The sequence below is a fragment of the Bombus vancouverensis genome, chromosome 2, assembly GCF_051014615.1.
Source record: "Bombus vancouverensis nearcticus chromosome 2, iyBomVanc1_principal, whole genome shotgun sequence".
NCBI lineage: Eukaryota > Metazoa > Arthropoda > Insecta > Hymenoptera > Apidae > Bombus > Bombus vancouverensis.
This window is the reverse complement of record NC_134912.1, coordinates 16,521,264-16,535,290: the sequence shown is the minus strand read 5'-3', so window position 1 is coordinate 16,535,290 and position 14,027 is coordinate 16,521,264. Positions and strand designations below refer to the sequence as shown.

The 14,027-nt window shown below is 35.1% G+C and overlaps 1 protein-coding gene across 7 annotated transcripts in view; it reads left to right on the top strand.

The window, feature by feature from the left end:
- The window catches only part of rdgA (retinal degeneration A), a 63,351-nt gene that overhangs the window by 9,493 nt on the left and 39,831 nt on the right, over positions 1-14,027 (top strand). For all 7 annotated transcript variants that reach the window (XR_013059976.1, XR_013059975.1, XR_013059973.1 and 4 more), the window contains exon 2: positions 7,309-7,450. Coding sequence is in view for 1 of the 7 variants with exons in the window: in XM_076623962.1 (XP_076480077.1) it covers positions 7,309-7,450 (142 nt within the window). In the remaining 6 variants the exon portion in view is untranslated. The remainder of the gene's footprint in view (positions 1-7,308; positions 7,451-14,027) is intronic.

Genomic DNA, 14,027 nt, shown 5'->3' with positions numbered 1-14,027 from the left:
GGAGAGAGAAAGAGAGAGAGAGAGAGAGAGAGAGAGAGAGAGAGAGAGAGAGAGTGGAAAATGCAGTGGCAGTTTCACGCCCTCGATCGAGCTATTTCTGGCTCGCTTCTTGGATAACGAACATTCGCAATCGAATTACGAACGCTAGGAATTAGCAGGAGAATGCGATACTTGCGTTCCGCTCGTCTCCTCCGCGAGCAAAAGTGCCATTCTACCAGGGAAAAACGTTTGCCCTTGTAATTAGAGAGGCAGAACGAATCGTAAAGGATATTTTGGCGTTTAATTAATGCTCCGGATTCATCTCTACGCGTGCAAAAGTTGTTCGATAGTTGCTGTTTGTTCTTGATGATACGTAAAAACGTCACCCTTCCTCGAAACAGTGGTTGCTCGTTGCGAGGATAAAATCGTCGTTGATCTGAATTTTAGTTCTCATGTTTTTTGAAAATTTTGCTGCTGTTAAGTGGAATTCTTGTTACTAAGTTTGAACGAGCAGTAAATGACTGGAGCACCAGGAAAATAAAAAGAAGACGACTCCTTTTGAGGAAAGGATTTTCATAGAAATTTCATGTATATATGCCGATGTGTCTTTACAATACACGGCTTAGTCAACGTACACTATACTAGCGTATATTTGCTTAATTTAACGTATATTGCGATGTACATTACATTTAAAAAAAACCGTCGTTATTCCAACATGCATTCTCAGGAATGTCGAAATTTGTGCTTTAAAGAAATATCAGCCGTTCAAAGTCGGTAAACGTAGCGATATGAATATTTATTTATTCGACTCATTGACAGAATAATTTACTTCAACTTTGACAAGTATTACATTGTAACTATATCGTACTATAGTCATATAGGAACATTATAGCCTAAGCATAGATGAGTATATCATTAAGTATACGACGAATGAATAATACACGAATAAATAAATTTAACTCACTCACATTTTCTTTATACATGTGGGTATACCATTTGAGTGTATATGTTTTGCGAATCCATAAAAGCGATGAACGTTGAAAGTCAATAACGTTCGAGTGATAAATGGCACCTATACGTAGTGGAATTAACAGAAAAAATTTTTTTCGTTTCTATTGGAAATTTTCCCTTGTGGCACTTACATCGTTTATCACGTTCTCAATTAATCTATAGGTACTCGATTTATGAGGGAATTAGAGTCGAAGGTAGAGTTCCATCAATTTCTGTGCGTTCAACTGTTTGGCTCATTAAATAGGAAGTAAAAGCGGCGTGCATTCTTTGATGAAAAATATATCTATCCATCGCATGAGAACTTTACTTTACCCTTTAATCGATACTTTCGGTTTACTTCCTTTTGTCGTTTGTCGTTTAATTGATTCTTTCGGTTTCATTTTTCACGCGATGCAGTTTCTACGATTCTCTTTTCATGGTAGAGCAGGCAGGTTTAGTATTTTTGAGGTGGAGATGATGTCGATTTGTTACATCGACGTAGAACAAATATAGGACTTGTCGTAATTAAAGATGTAAACAATTTGTCAATTGTTTTTTACACTGTGAAAACTCTGTATGTAAACAATGGCTGAACCATTATCTTCTTGTTTATCGCTTAAAATAAAAGACAAACTAGTTGAGTCTAATCTATTTATCCCTTGTAGAAATAAATTGAATTCGATGACGAAAACTCATTAAATGAATGTTGTGGTGTTCTTTTCGCAGAAGAAGTTGCTATTTTATATTCTCGGCACGCGTACGAAAGGAGAAAAGAATAAAGATTGGTCTTCCATTTTTCGAACGTCTCCAAAAATATCTCGGAAAAAGCTATTGTAACAACGAACTATATTCAAAGTATTTTAAATTAATATAAAGTTTAGAACTTAATTTAAATTAAATTATACATAAACCAAGTTTGTGTAAGCTGAAATACGATTCGAGAAGAAATTCATGCTTAGAAAGCTTAATAAATTCCATATTAATATATCTATTTTTAATGGAAAATATCAACCTTAGACGAAAGTCAAAGATTAAGTTTAGAATCTTGGTGATATTGAAGTTTCATCGATTTCTTTATGGTCCGCTTTTCAATACGCGGTTTGACGCTGTGTATTACAAACTGTCGATACATACCAAACCGTTTTTCACGTCGCAGAGGTCTTTGCAGCGAACTCGTCAATCGACCCGCCAAACACGTTTTGTCAATAAGGTAAAATTTTCAAGCAGTTACCCGCTGTCATGGATTTCCGCGTTCGTCTACCCTTCTCCAGAATTATTGATCCAAATCGCTGAACGAAAAGGTTGGGATATGTTAAAAATATGAAAAGAAAGTATCGGATGAATGAGACTTCGAAAGTTTCATGATATTTTTCGTGATAAACGTCGTGCGAGATTACAGTGATTCATGAAAGTATTTTACTATAGAAAACGTATATATATTGTGTGGGTTATATGAAAAATTCTGAAATTGCATTAGCATGTAACGAGACGCGGGTTGGCGTGATTACATTGGTAAAATTTGAAACCAATTTGAAGGTATACGTAGATATATTAGGTTGTCCGGAAAGTTTCTTTCGTTTTTTTAGGAAACGATGGATAAACAATATTTTCCGTTTTATATTATTTTATCTAATTACGTATAATCCATTTTGTTCTATCGAAATAAAGATCGCAACGTTCGACAGATTAGGTTTCATGTTTGTATAAAGACGCATCGTTGTAAAAGACTGGTCTGTAAGAGAAAGATACTTTTCGGAAAATCTAATATATAAAAGTTACAGGAATTTACTGTAAACATACAGCTAGTAAAAAATTAGAATGCGGAATGAACAGCTATATTAAAAGCGTATAAGCGTTAAAAATAATTCCGTTGAAACATATATAATGGACGATAGACTGTTTAAATATTTTGATGGTCTCTGTGAAATACGTATTTATACCAAATATCTCGTAACTTATATTTTCAGCCTTGTCCTTAAATTTGAAACCAATATAATCATGATAATCGGATCTTGCCACAGTCCTAATGAAATTTTAGAAGGCTTCGTACAAGATAACATAATCACATGTACGTGATATATTAAATTTATAGAGGGAGAAGTTTCACTGTTGCTATTTTGTAATTCGTGATTTATCTTCAATAATAACGAAATTATTTTGTTTGATGATCGGTTTTAATTTTATAGTTACATATTGTTTGCATTTTTTATCTTTTTGTTTACACTTGATTTCTTTGAATAAACGAGGCTCTGTGAACTCGAAAGTCAATTAAGAACACAATTATTGGTTTATGGAAGCTTTGGCAGATTTATCTTTCATTTGGCGCGGCTTAATTAACCTATAATCTTATACGGATTAATTAACTAGGGATAATAATTTATTACTCCTTTCGCCGGATGACGTTCAAACGTTTGAACTTTCCAACGTTTATCTTCAATATCGATCGAAACGATATCATTGAGATTACAATTCACCACTGTCCACATGTACGTGGCACATCTCGCCATATTAATTCGAAACACGTTACGTATAATTCATTGCTTCGATAGTTTCTTTCAGATAAATTGAATATCCTGTATTTATCAGGGCAAGTATTCGAAGGTAGATATTAAATATCGTAAAAAGACATAGAATCACAGTTTCTCTTGGAATTCCATCGAGAATGATTAAAATCATTAAATAATTTGAAAAGCTACTAGTTAAGGATTCCATGTTCCCACCTCTGTCCGACAGATTTGACAAACAGGATGAATTTCGATGGCAAAGGACTTCTGAACATTGAGATGTCTCCAAAGGACCAGAGACCGAGGGTAGGGGACGAAGTATGGGTCTATTGGTAAATGGAATTTTCAGGTTCTGTATTACGGTCGCGTATCCTCCAGGGGATGTTTGTGAATGTTTAATGACCGCAGAGCGTTCATTATTAAGGGACTAATTCTACATAGCGCATCGTCCCCTAACCAGGTCTCGTTATATTTAGAATTAATGCGGCAACATAAGTACCATGCGTTCTCCTCTCTTATCCATTCTTCGGGTTCCATGTGATACTCTGTTTTCGCCGCAAGATAATTAATTAATCGATTTAAAAACCAGAGGAATCTTGTCGTCTTTCTTTTGCTTTTAGTCGAGGCTATTCGTAGTCTCTCCTATGGTTGTACTATCGCAGAGAAAGTGGGAAGTACTTTAGGGATGACCTGAGCATATCCGAATAATTAAAAATTTTGGCCTATTTTATAAAATAAAAGAATCGTGTATTTTGTTAGAACGGAAGCAATGTTTCGTGTATAGCGTTTAGTGAACGTAACACGCAAGTTGTTAAATCGAGGTAGACGTTGAGATAATATTTACTCATATTTTCAGAGGCTTGTTACGATGGTCCTGGAAGATGTTGATCGTGCGAATAGTTCGCCTTCGTATAAATCTTTCATCTAACAAAAGAAATAGAATATGTATACTCGCGTTTAAAACAAACGTCTATTTTGTATAACAACAAATTCTAAAAGTATTTTATCTTCTTTGTTTGAAAACTTATATAGACGATCTGACTGATAGACTGATAGACGATCATTAGATGTTAATCGCTCTAATAATTTCTCTACTATAATTCGTACATTTGTCTACCGCGTCTGCCTAAATAATTGAACAAATAAGTTGATAAGCAATTATTATTAATCATACGAAATATTTGTGTAGATCTCAGATTAGATCCGCGAGCCAGGTAATTACAACGTCGCCCGGTTTCGTTGTTAATTGCGGCTATCGCTTTAAAATAATCATACTGCCTCCCTAGGTCGTTTGCAAACTCGATTAATTGCAATCTATTCGCGAATTCGATCAACGTTCGACATGTAATCGGAATTACGCCGGCCTAACTGTTTTAATAACGTTTCGTTAATATTTTTGAACATTTTCTTTTCATCTCGCGTAGATTGCCGTTGATCTGTTAGACGCGGCCGTGCGAAATCTTCCTTAAACATTCTTGAGCAAGAGGCATACCTCGTTATAAACATCTTGCAAAGCTTGCCTATAAGCAACTAAATCAAGTATAAACAATAATTTCAGTCGAGAAAAGCAACTTTCATAGTACGACGATTTTCCATTCTCATAAATCAAACACGTTTCACGTATTTCTTTTATCCAAAAACGAATGCTACCTTTCAGATGCACTGCGATATGTTTATAGTCCAAAGCGAAGAATTGTTACGACAGCGTTTTTTACACGGCCTCACAGTGTGAATCAATCGCTGAATCTACTGATCAAACAACACCCATAAAACAACGTGAAACAGGAATGCCACAATTTTTACATTGCGAATTACAAAACTTTTTTAATCTTTTTAGGCGGATCGGGTGTGGCGAATCTGCTAATGAAACGAAGTAGAAAATATTAGGTTCGCTGGATTCAGCAAAAAGCATGCTACACGTACGGCTTATACACGTACGAATATAGTTTGAAAAATCATTGAAGCACGACGACGCGAACGAATAATTTCCGTTTTTCGTGACGTATGAATAACGCGGTGGCCTTTCGCGTGTTTCGATTTTCCATATCGAAGCTATTTGATACGCAACAGATAGTCGTTTGTAACGAGCATGCCAGAGGAAAACTACGTCATTTCGCGTTCCCTCTTTCTGTCTCGTGTTTGACCTAGATATCCGGCAATTTCCGCGGACTAATTATGCAGAAAGCAGGCTGCGCGAGGGGCGGCTCTGCTGCGAACGACGGCCTAAAATTTTTATATAATCGTCCAAAGGGAACGGCAGATCCACGGGGTGACTTGTCGTTAAAGTTGCACGCCGTGTCGCGTATTATGTTCGGGTCGCGTCTTTGAAATTTAAAGTATCCTTGAATTTTTTACGATGCCAGCAGTATGCTTCCGCGATATCCTACGGGACACGGTATTAACTCATTCTTCCGACAACGTCGTCTCGTCGAAGATGCGACCCAGACAACAAAGAGTTCCGGTTAATTTTGAAACTTCCTTCCTATCCTCTTTTGTGCTTTTAACTTGTCTACACAGTCGCTTGAACTGTGAAACACGTACGGTCATTTATTTAACCCCTGCACAGTGTAGCAAAATAGAATCGGACAAGGTGTCATACATAGTAATTTCGCTCGTTAAAGTGGAACAAATTTACAGGAGACGCGGTTATTAATAATTTAGTCATAGACTTGTAACAAATTCGAGATAGATAGATGTGTATTTTTTTCATTTAATACTGGGAATGTTTGAAAGGGTCTGTCACAGTCGAGCCACTTGTGTAATATATAAAATGCTCGTAGTATGGAAAAATGTAATTGTTTATAAGCGATTTACTCGAACAGTGAAACGTACATGGTTACATTAAAAAGGATCGTATTAAAAATGAATGTTCCTGGTTTGGTATACAAATACATATTGGTTCAATGAATGCTTCGAATTTAAATATATTTATAAAATATTCCTAATTAAAAATTCACCAGGAACGATTAGCGGATTAAAGAAAATTAGTTCATTTTGTGTATGGATACCATAGAATGTTTATTAAATAATCTACAGGTTATAAGAAATGAATGGCAGTAGTTCTGTTGACTCTTTTAATTTAAATATTTTTAGAGAATCCTGTTTTTAGAAGATTAAAAATCCACCAGGAACGATAAGCGGATTAAATAAAAATTATATTAGATCGTAAAGAAAGGTACGTGATGGATTCTCAAAATTTCATATATCCACGTTTGGCATTTTCGTAGAGGCACAAGAAATTCTACATTACGATGCTTCTTTAATCATTTTTATAACTCCTCGTATCGTAACTGAATATCTCTGATATTACATAATTGTTATTTATTTGCGTAATCTCATTTGCACTGGCATGATTTATTTTACAAAATACCGTTCCATATCTACGAATCAGTTTTCCCAATGAAACAATAAAACCAAACCATTTAGTCTACATAAAAGCAATACTAATCGCTATCTAGCTTGGCGAATCGTCATTGTGTACGATCAGCATGAAAACGTCGATAAAACCCGCTTACTTCAGTGTCGTCTAACCGTTGTGATACGTGAATCGATGTGTTATGACAGGTCAACTGTGCAGTTTGTTACGTTAATTCCTCGCAGAATGATCAACGGCTTTGTCCCAAATACGGTGCAATCGTGTATCCCAGTTGTACGAGGATTTAAATTCCAGAAGACTTTGCTAGACAGTCGTTGCTGTTCTCACTCCTCCCATCGGCCCTCCAATATGTATTGTCCGCGTCCTAATGGAATTTCTGTAGAGGAATTAACGTCAACTGCAACAGCACACTGACGATATCGAAGTGTCACTCCGTAATCGAGTGTCTTGCCGTTTCAGAGGGAGAGAAGAGGGTGGAACGAGTGGCGGTCACCGTGAACCCCGATCAACGCCCGATTGGGGTCCCGGTGCACTTAATGGAGAACATCTTTGGGTACCGACGTCAGCTTCCGGCGATTTCTGTTACGTCAATGACTGTTCGGTAAGTGTTACCTGTAAACGACAACTGTTTTCGAGCGTTTGGCTGGAGATGCAGAAAGAGGATCGAGATTGGATAGATATAGATGGAGGTTATTAGGGTTGGGTTAGGTTTGACCATAGGAAGATGAGGATATTCTTGCACAATGATTCAGTAGCTAATTATATTAGTAACTTGATAGGTTTATGAGTTATAGAGGTATAATTTTCTATGAAAAGAGGATAATCAGGTGGCTGCTTATTTGTAAAACTTCATCTCTTTTACGTAGCTAATTTGTTACCGTTGTACAAGAGAATTTATTATTATCGATCATTTGTAATGTTGCAATGATTAATATTGCCTGGGTTGATAAGTTGCAAGTTATAGATTATCTATAGGTTTCTTTCTGATAATTTTATTAATTTTTATCAAATAGACCCAAGATTATTTTCTATTATAATAATATCGGTTAATTAACGAGTTAGTGGTTATGTATTGTGAACTTCTCTTTTACAATTGTTGAATTCTGCAATTTTTTAAGTTATAGCCAAATCGGTTGCAAGTTGTAAAATCGATTTCTACGATTTCGTTCTTTTTATTGCTAAACGTATATATCACTGTCGTGCAAGAGAATTTGGAAATATCAATAACTCGCTATTTATGACTTGTAGAATCTTCCTAATGACATTAATCCTTCACATTTTGCTAATAAATAAGTTTGTGATATTAATTCATCATTGTCGTTGATTCATATTATATGTATGTACAATTATACAAAATGGAAAAGACGAGGGGAATCAACTGTACATAAAACATTTTACTGCCTAAGTGTTTTACAGAAATATGTCGATAAATTCATTTAATGTAAACACGCGATGTATATAGATCTCTCAGAACTATAAATAATAGTCATCAGTAATGAAGATCTCATGTCTACATTCGCGGATGGTGCAATTTGCAGATCAATTGAAAATTGAGTTCGAATCCACAACAATTTAATCGGAGTATTATATTTCGTCGAAGCGTCGATATCGTAACGATACACGCAATGCAACGGTAAAAGTATTCAGTTGAAGTAATGTATAACAAGTAATTCATCGAAATACTGCCAATAAAATTACGAATGCAAATTATTCAACTGCATCTATTTGTATCGCTAATTATTTCATCGAAAGGAACTTCACTGTCGGACGGTGAAGGCCAGATCGTTTCTGTACTTGCGCATGCAGTATGTGTTCTACATTTATTTGTTTCAAGTTTACTTGTACAGAATTATGCAATTCAACGAGTTTTCTAAATTTCGAGAAGTTAATATATTTTTTTCTCTTATTCAGAGAAATAGAATCTCGTTGTTTCGTAAAAATAACGAAAAGTATAACATTTCTTCGATATAATCCATTTGACGATCACACAGATTATATCGCTTAACGTTTACGTTTACGTTTGAATTAGATTTCGATAAATGTTCAATTAATTAATACGTATTAGTAGTACGTTTGAACAAATGAAAGATCCAATCTAACCTTTTTGATAAATTTTGAACGTTAAGAGGATTAAACTGAAAATACGTTAAACGCTAATAATTTTTCGTGGAAAAAGAACAGTCATACAGGCGAAATTGGGAAAGTCACCAAAGTGCGTAATTACGTGTCGTTAATTTACGTATCACGCAGCACTAAAAAGTCTCTTTAGTTGCTATTACGTTTAATTGGTATAAAGTAAAATATTCTACGTTCGTGTCGACAGTTGTCCGATATCCGTTAGGCGAGGGTGAATACTATCGATAAATATTATATTTATTACATTTATTATAGAACCACATTGGAAAGGTAGAGCGTCGTTTGAAAAATTGATCTCGTTCTGTCATTTCGATTCGTAAGAGTGGTTCTACCAAAAGTTGATGCGACGAAGTTGGAATATCATGACAAGAACTGATCGCCTTTACGTCACGACTATTCCCAACGAGGATCTACATACGTAGTTTTCATTTACGTGATATCTTTCATCCGTGAATTATTGCGAATAGCATTAAGAGAGGAAAAAAGAGACTTACGTAACGAGAACTACGTCACTTTGTCGCACACCGTTTGTTCACTTATTAAAACCATCTTTCTCGCAGAATAAAATCGTAATTAATATGATTGAACCATTACAAAGAACGATAGTTTTCCTCTGTTCTATCTTTATTTGCGAATGGCCACTGTGATATACATTCGATGAAATTGCTACTTTAACTATATTAAATTTCATTGTAAAAGAAGGGAGAATATATTATTTGCCAACTTGGTTGATATTTCATTGAAAACAATAGAAGCCCCGTCAATCACACAGTTCAGAGTTAATAAAAGCACATTGATTTTAATTCGGTCGATTTTAATCTTTGCAATGTATAAATATGATATATCGTGTATCTGGTACAAGTACAAACATACAGAATATAAAATCTTTCTCTAAATAAATAAATTATTATTAGGTGATCTCATAAGCGATACGGTGGTTTTTCGCATATTAGATTGTCGCGCATTCGCAATTGTTCTTGATAGCGATGAATTTCCCTTTATTTTTATAACTCTTCTACTTTTCCATTAAGATCTTTATACGAGTTTCATAAAAGCCCGATAGTAGCTTCCATTGTTTCCAACTCGACTGTCAGAAATGCCTTGTTGCATTATACGTACGAAATACGACGAGTTGACTCATATCTTCAAATATCTTATTTACTTAAAATTATTCAATGAGAATTGATTGTAAAATACATCCAAATAAAAAGAAAAATATCTTCAAATTAATTTCTACGGCAAAGTGCATCGTATCGTTCGATTCGAATGAAATAAAACGATAGAAATTTGTATGATTCTAACAGCGCAATCCAAAATCCTTAATGAAATGCAAATCAATCAGCGACTGTCTTCGATTGGTTTATTTGTAAGACGGAATTTTTACGTAATGCGATTCAATTAAAATGTTACAGTTCCGATTTGATAAACAATTCTTATATCTCTAACGTTACAACATGGACTTCTGCGAATAGAGAACGGACTTTGCAACTTTTATGATAAATTGTTTCCTTTACAAGCGAATAATATTCGTGAATTCAGTTATTACTGTCTGTCGAGCAAAACTGCGGCGCACGAGATCTTTTTTTCCGACAAAACTTTTAAAAAGCATTTCTCTAGTGTTTGCAGAAACTTTTTTACCCGCAACCAGAATTTTATTTCGCTCGCGGACGCCCCGACAAAGTTTCATACGGATCATCTTATCTCGTTATAATATTCAGAATATTCTCGATCATTCTCTATAGTTTTTATCCAAGACGATACACGCGTGTACATTTGTTTAATGAAAATAATTAACGAATTTTTCAAAGTTTGCTTCGTGTAATAAATTCCATGGCAAGGTATAAAGTTTAGTAATATCCAGCGTTACAGTAAAATAGAATTACATTACAAAGTTTGATAAAATTTATAATTAACAACGCGACATATTAAACGCGTAATGTACATTTCATTTTTGAATTTTAGCTATGTTTTTATGTATTTATATAGTCTTATGCGTAACGTAAAAGAACGTACCTAAAATTCAAAAATAAAATGTACAGAAAAATTCCCATGTGAGAGACACAAGTATTGGTACTAGAACTATCGGCGATTATAGTGGAGCATTTGTACCAAAAAAAAAAAAGAAGAAAAAAGGAGAACAAAGTGGGAGGGGAAGATACATGAAAAAATATGTAATACTAGAAGAGAAATAGATTTTTATTCGAATATTCTACGAAATCAATGGGATGTATAATTCAGAAAGCCACCGTTACAAATTCCTAAAATTTCTACGAAAAATTACGAGTTGGTTATTTTGATTATTTTAGCAGTTCTAGCGTGGACTATGGGTTTTTATGCATTCATGAGAAGCCTAAGTTTGAAACTAAAAATGGCAGACAATAGATACACATATCATATCGCTCTACAATTAATGTTTTTTGTTTTACATCCTCAATTTCCAAGATTGTTAAAATTTATACTTACCAATTAGGAAGATTTATAATTATTATAAAAAAAAATAGTAATCAATGTAACAATGATCCGGAGAAAATTCTCTCTCGCGTAAAATATATAACACGCGTAAAATTGGTTACGATATTAAATGGACGATACAAATTTCTGTTATGAAAATTAGAGCCTATTTTTTAATGATGTCGATAAAAATACAAATTTTCATAGACGTTCGTAGAGACTAGTAAAAAAATTGTTTAAAATATTTGCTTTCTCTTACTGTATCAAAATTAATTCTCACAAAATTTAAGGAACGTCTTTATTCTTTCTGCAAATAATGATCTGTGTTATCTATGTTCCTATTCTAAAAATATCGAAAAGGAAGATGATATGAGAAATATATAATAGAGGAGAAAGTATTTCATCGAAGCGAAATATACGAAGAACAAAAGACGTTGTGAGTGTAAACGAGTGGAGAAATATGGGTTGGTGAACATAGTACACATTTCCGTCAAATTAACGAAACTGCGAATAGTTGGAAAGTTTTCAGAAGCCGGCAGAGAATCGTTTCTGCGACACACAATAGCAACTGTAACAAAATGCAGTGGTTCGGTCTGATAACGATGCTCTGACGTCGTTTTCACGTACGCATCCATGTTGTTCCCTTTGCGTTGTGTTAATTGAAACACTTTGGTACACGTTCAGAAATCTCTGTCATCGTTAACAATGTTCTGTGCACGGAGAATCTTTGTTGCCTTCTCTGTATGGTGTACGCTTGAACACACGCGATCCAATTTGGGCATAATTTGTCAACGTAAATTGTTATGGCTTGACTTTGATTCCTATTTCGACGATAGATACTGCGTAACTTCTCTAGAATTTCGAACAATTATTGAGCCAATTTTCGGACAAGTAAACGTTTTAATTTTAATTCTTGGAAGCCTAAATTCGACTTTGATCTTCAACGTTTCGGGCTTAACTATTTCTTGCAGAAGTAATAGAACGAAGAAGAAAAAAGAAAGAGGAAGCGAAGAAAAAGCACGCGATGTACGAGACAAATAAATTGAAGAGATGAGAAAAGAGACGAGAGAAAGGAGAGACAAACGAATAGAAAGTATATCCAATAAAGATGAAAGCGAGAAAGAGAAAAAAGGGTGGGTCTGGAATCGAATGGAAGGCGAGACAAAGAAAGAAACAACGTAATAAGGAAGGGATCAGTTAGGAAGATACAGGGTGGCAGGGAGACATGGAAAAAGCAATGGGCAAGGAAAGAGAAAGAACGAAAAAAGTAGAGAGAAATATGAGAAAAAAAGAAAGAAATGCTTAAACGTAGATGTTCGATGGTGCGCATATTAATAAATGTACGCAGTTGGTGTATTACAAAGATTTTTATAAACATTGTTACTCAGCCACATTCTACAACTTACCAGCAAAGAGTAAATGTTCTATCGTTATATGATGTATTGGCCTTTTCAAGAATGGCTTTATCAGAGTCGTTAAAGGAATTTTTTCCGAATTAAACAACGTATTAGACTATGTAGAAGAACGACGTAGTTACCGTAACAAGCCAAAAAATAGATACCATAATCTGTCGATTATTTTGTCGTATTCGTTAATGTTAGTTTGTTAGAAAACGCATTCGCTGCTAGTTCAGGCTAATTTGCGGTTCAGTTAAGAAAAGAACTAAACGCAAGTACGTACATACGTATGTGAGAATCCCTCAGCAAGTAGAATTTGTACTAAAATTAGAATCTCGGAACGTTGCATGACTCTTACGTAGATGAAACGTCAAAGAATAAGCAGCTGAATATCTTCGGTAGGAAAATTGCACGTTTCAAAGAACACAACAAAGACGTTTCGAAACGATATTAAATCGTTTAAATTTCGACATTTCCCTGGAAATTCTACATCACCGTGCGAATAAACTCGACGAGTCGACACACCTATAGGAAAACGAATCGATAGAAGTCGACCACCGTGACGAAACAATCGAACACCGAAATGGGAACTTGAAAACTAAATTGCACGAGACGAATCGTATATGGCGAACTTTTTCTATTATAGTGGCGCGAATGTTTCTCAGCTAAACCGGCGAGGCTGTTCGAAGGCCGTTTACACGTTGGCTGATTTAATTTGGATAGTTTTCAAAGCAGCCATAAATTTCATCTAACGCAACGAACATCGATGTAGAAGTACGGGCCGCTGAACTTCCATTTGGCTGTCAATGATTTATGTTCTTTTCACGTGGAATATCGTCGCGAAGGATGCATCAGGTTTTAATAGGCTATTCATCGAAATCGAACGACGTATCGTCGAAACAGGAAATTAACTGACGGTGGGAAACACTTGAGTCCAGCTACATGTTCATCCTCTTCCCGTGTTCTGTGTTTCATAGCTGGTTTTCGTTCGCTCGCTCTGCATCCGAATTAAAAGCGAAACGACGCGGATGTTCGCGTCGCTGGAAAATTCCCTGTGCGGTTGCTCGTTGTTGATAACAGACAGACCCGTACAATTATATTATTTAATTAGGCTAGATGTGTCGGTTATGTACGTAAATGTGTAGACATAAGTCGCATCGTTAAAGTTTATTTTCGCTGATATTATACTCCTTA